This window comes from Bison bison, unplaced genomic scaffold (genome assembly GCF_000754665.1).
Source record: "Bison bison bison isolate TAMUID 2011002044 unplaced genomic scaffold, Bison_UMD1.0 scf7180017864203, whole genome shotgun sequence".
NCBI classification, from domain to species: domain Eukaryota; kingdom Metazoa; phylum Chordata; class Mammalia; order Artiodactyla; family Bovidae; genus Bison; species Bison bison.
The window spans coordinates 621,993-622,414 of NW_011494775.1; the positions used below are offsets into that span (position 1 = coordinate 621,993).

Below are 422 nucleotides of genomic sequence, written 5' to 3' on the forward strand. Positions count from 1 at the left end.
CATGGGGGGGCGTCTTGCTGGGCCGGTTGGGGTACTTGCGCATGCGGCTGGGTTTGATGAGCTGAGACTGGTAGGTGCTGTTGAGGGCCTTCAGGTCCTGGGAGCCCGACTGTGTGGCAAAGGCCTTGATGGTAGAGAGAGGAGTGAGCGAAGGCTGCTGGGTACGGCTCTCCAGGCCCTGGAAGGGCTTCTGATCTGGTGTGCCCAGGCCCAGGTCCCCCTGCTGTTGTGGAAACAGATAGTCGGGAATCATGGGAACCTGGAAGCCCCCCTTGGCACCAGGGTAGGCAGGAGGTGGGTACTGAAGGGCAGGGCCTGCTGAGCCTGGAAAGGCCTGGCCTTGTGGCTCAGGGAAGATGTCAGTGTTAGGTGTGGGGAAGGTGGGTGCCGCAGAGTAGATGGGGCTGCTGTCGTTGGACTGC

At 62.1% G+C, this 422-nt stretch overlaps 1 protein-coding gene across 1 annotated transcript in view; it reads right to left on the bottom strand.

The window, feature by feature from the left end:
- The window catches only part of EGR1 (early growth response 1), a 3,952-nt gene that overhangs the window by 2,962 nt on the left and 568 nt on the right, over positions 1–422 (bottom strand). Inside the window, exon 2 of the mRNA XM_010844616.1 lies at positions 2–418. Coding sequence (XP_010842918.1) covers positions 2–418 — 417 coding nt within the window. The remainder of the gene's footprint in view (position 1; positions 419–422) is intronic.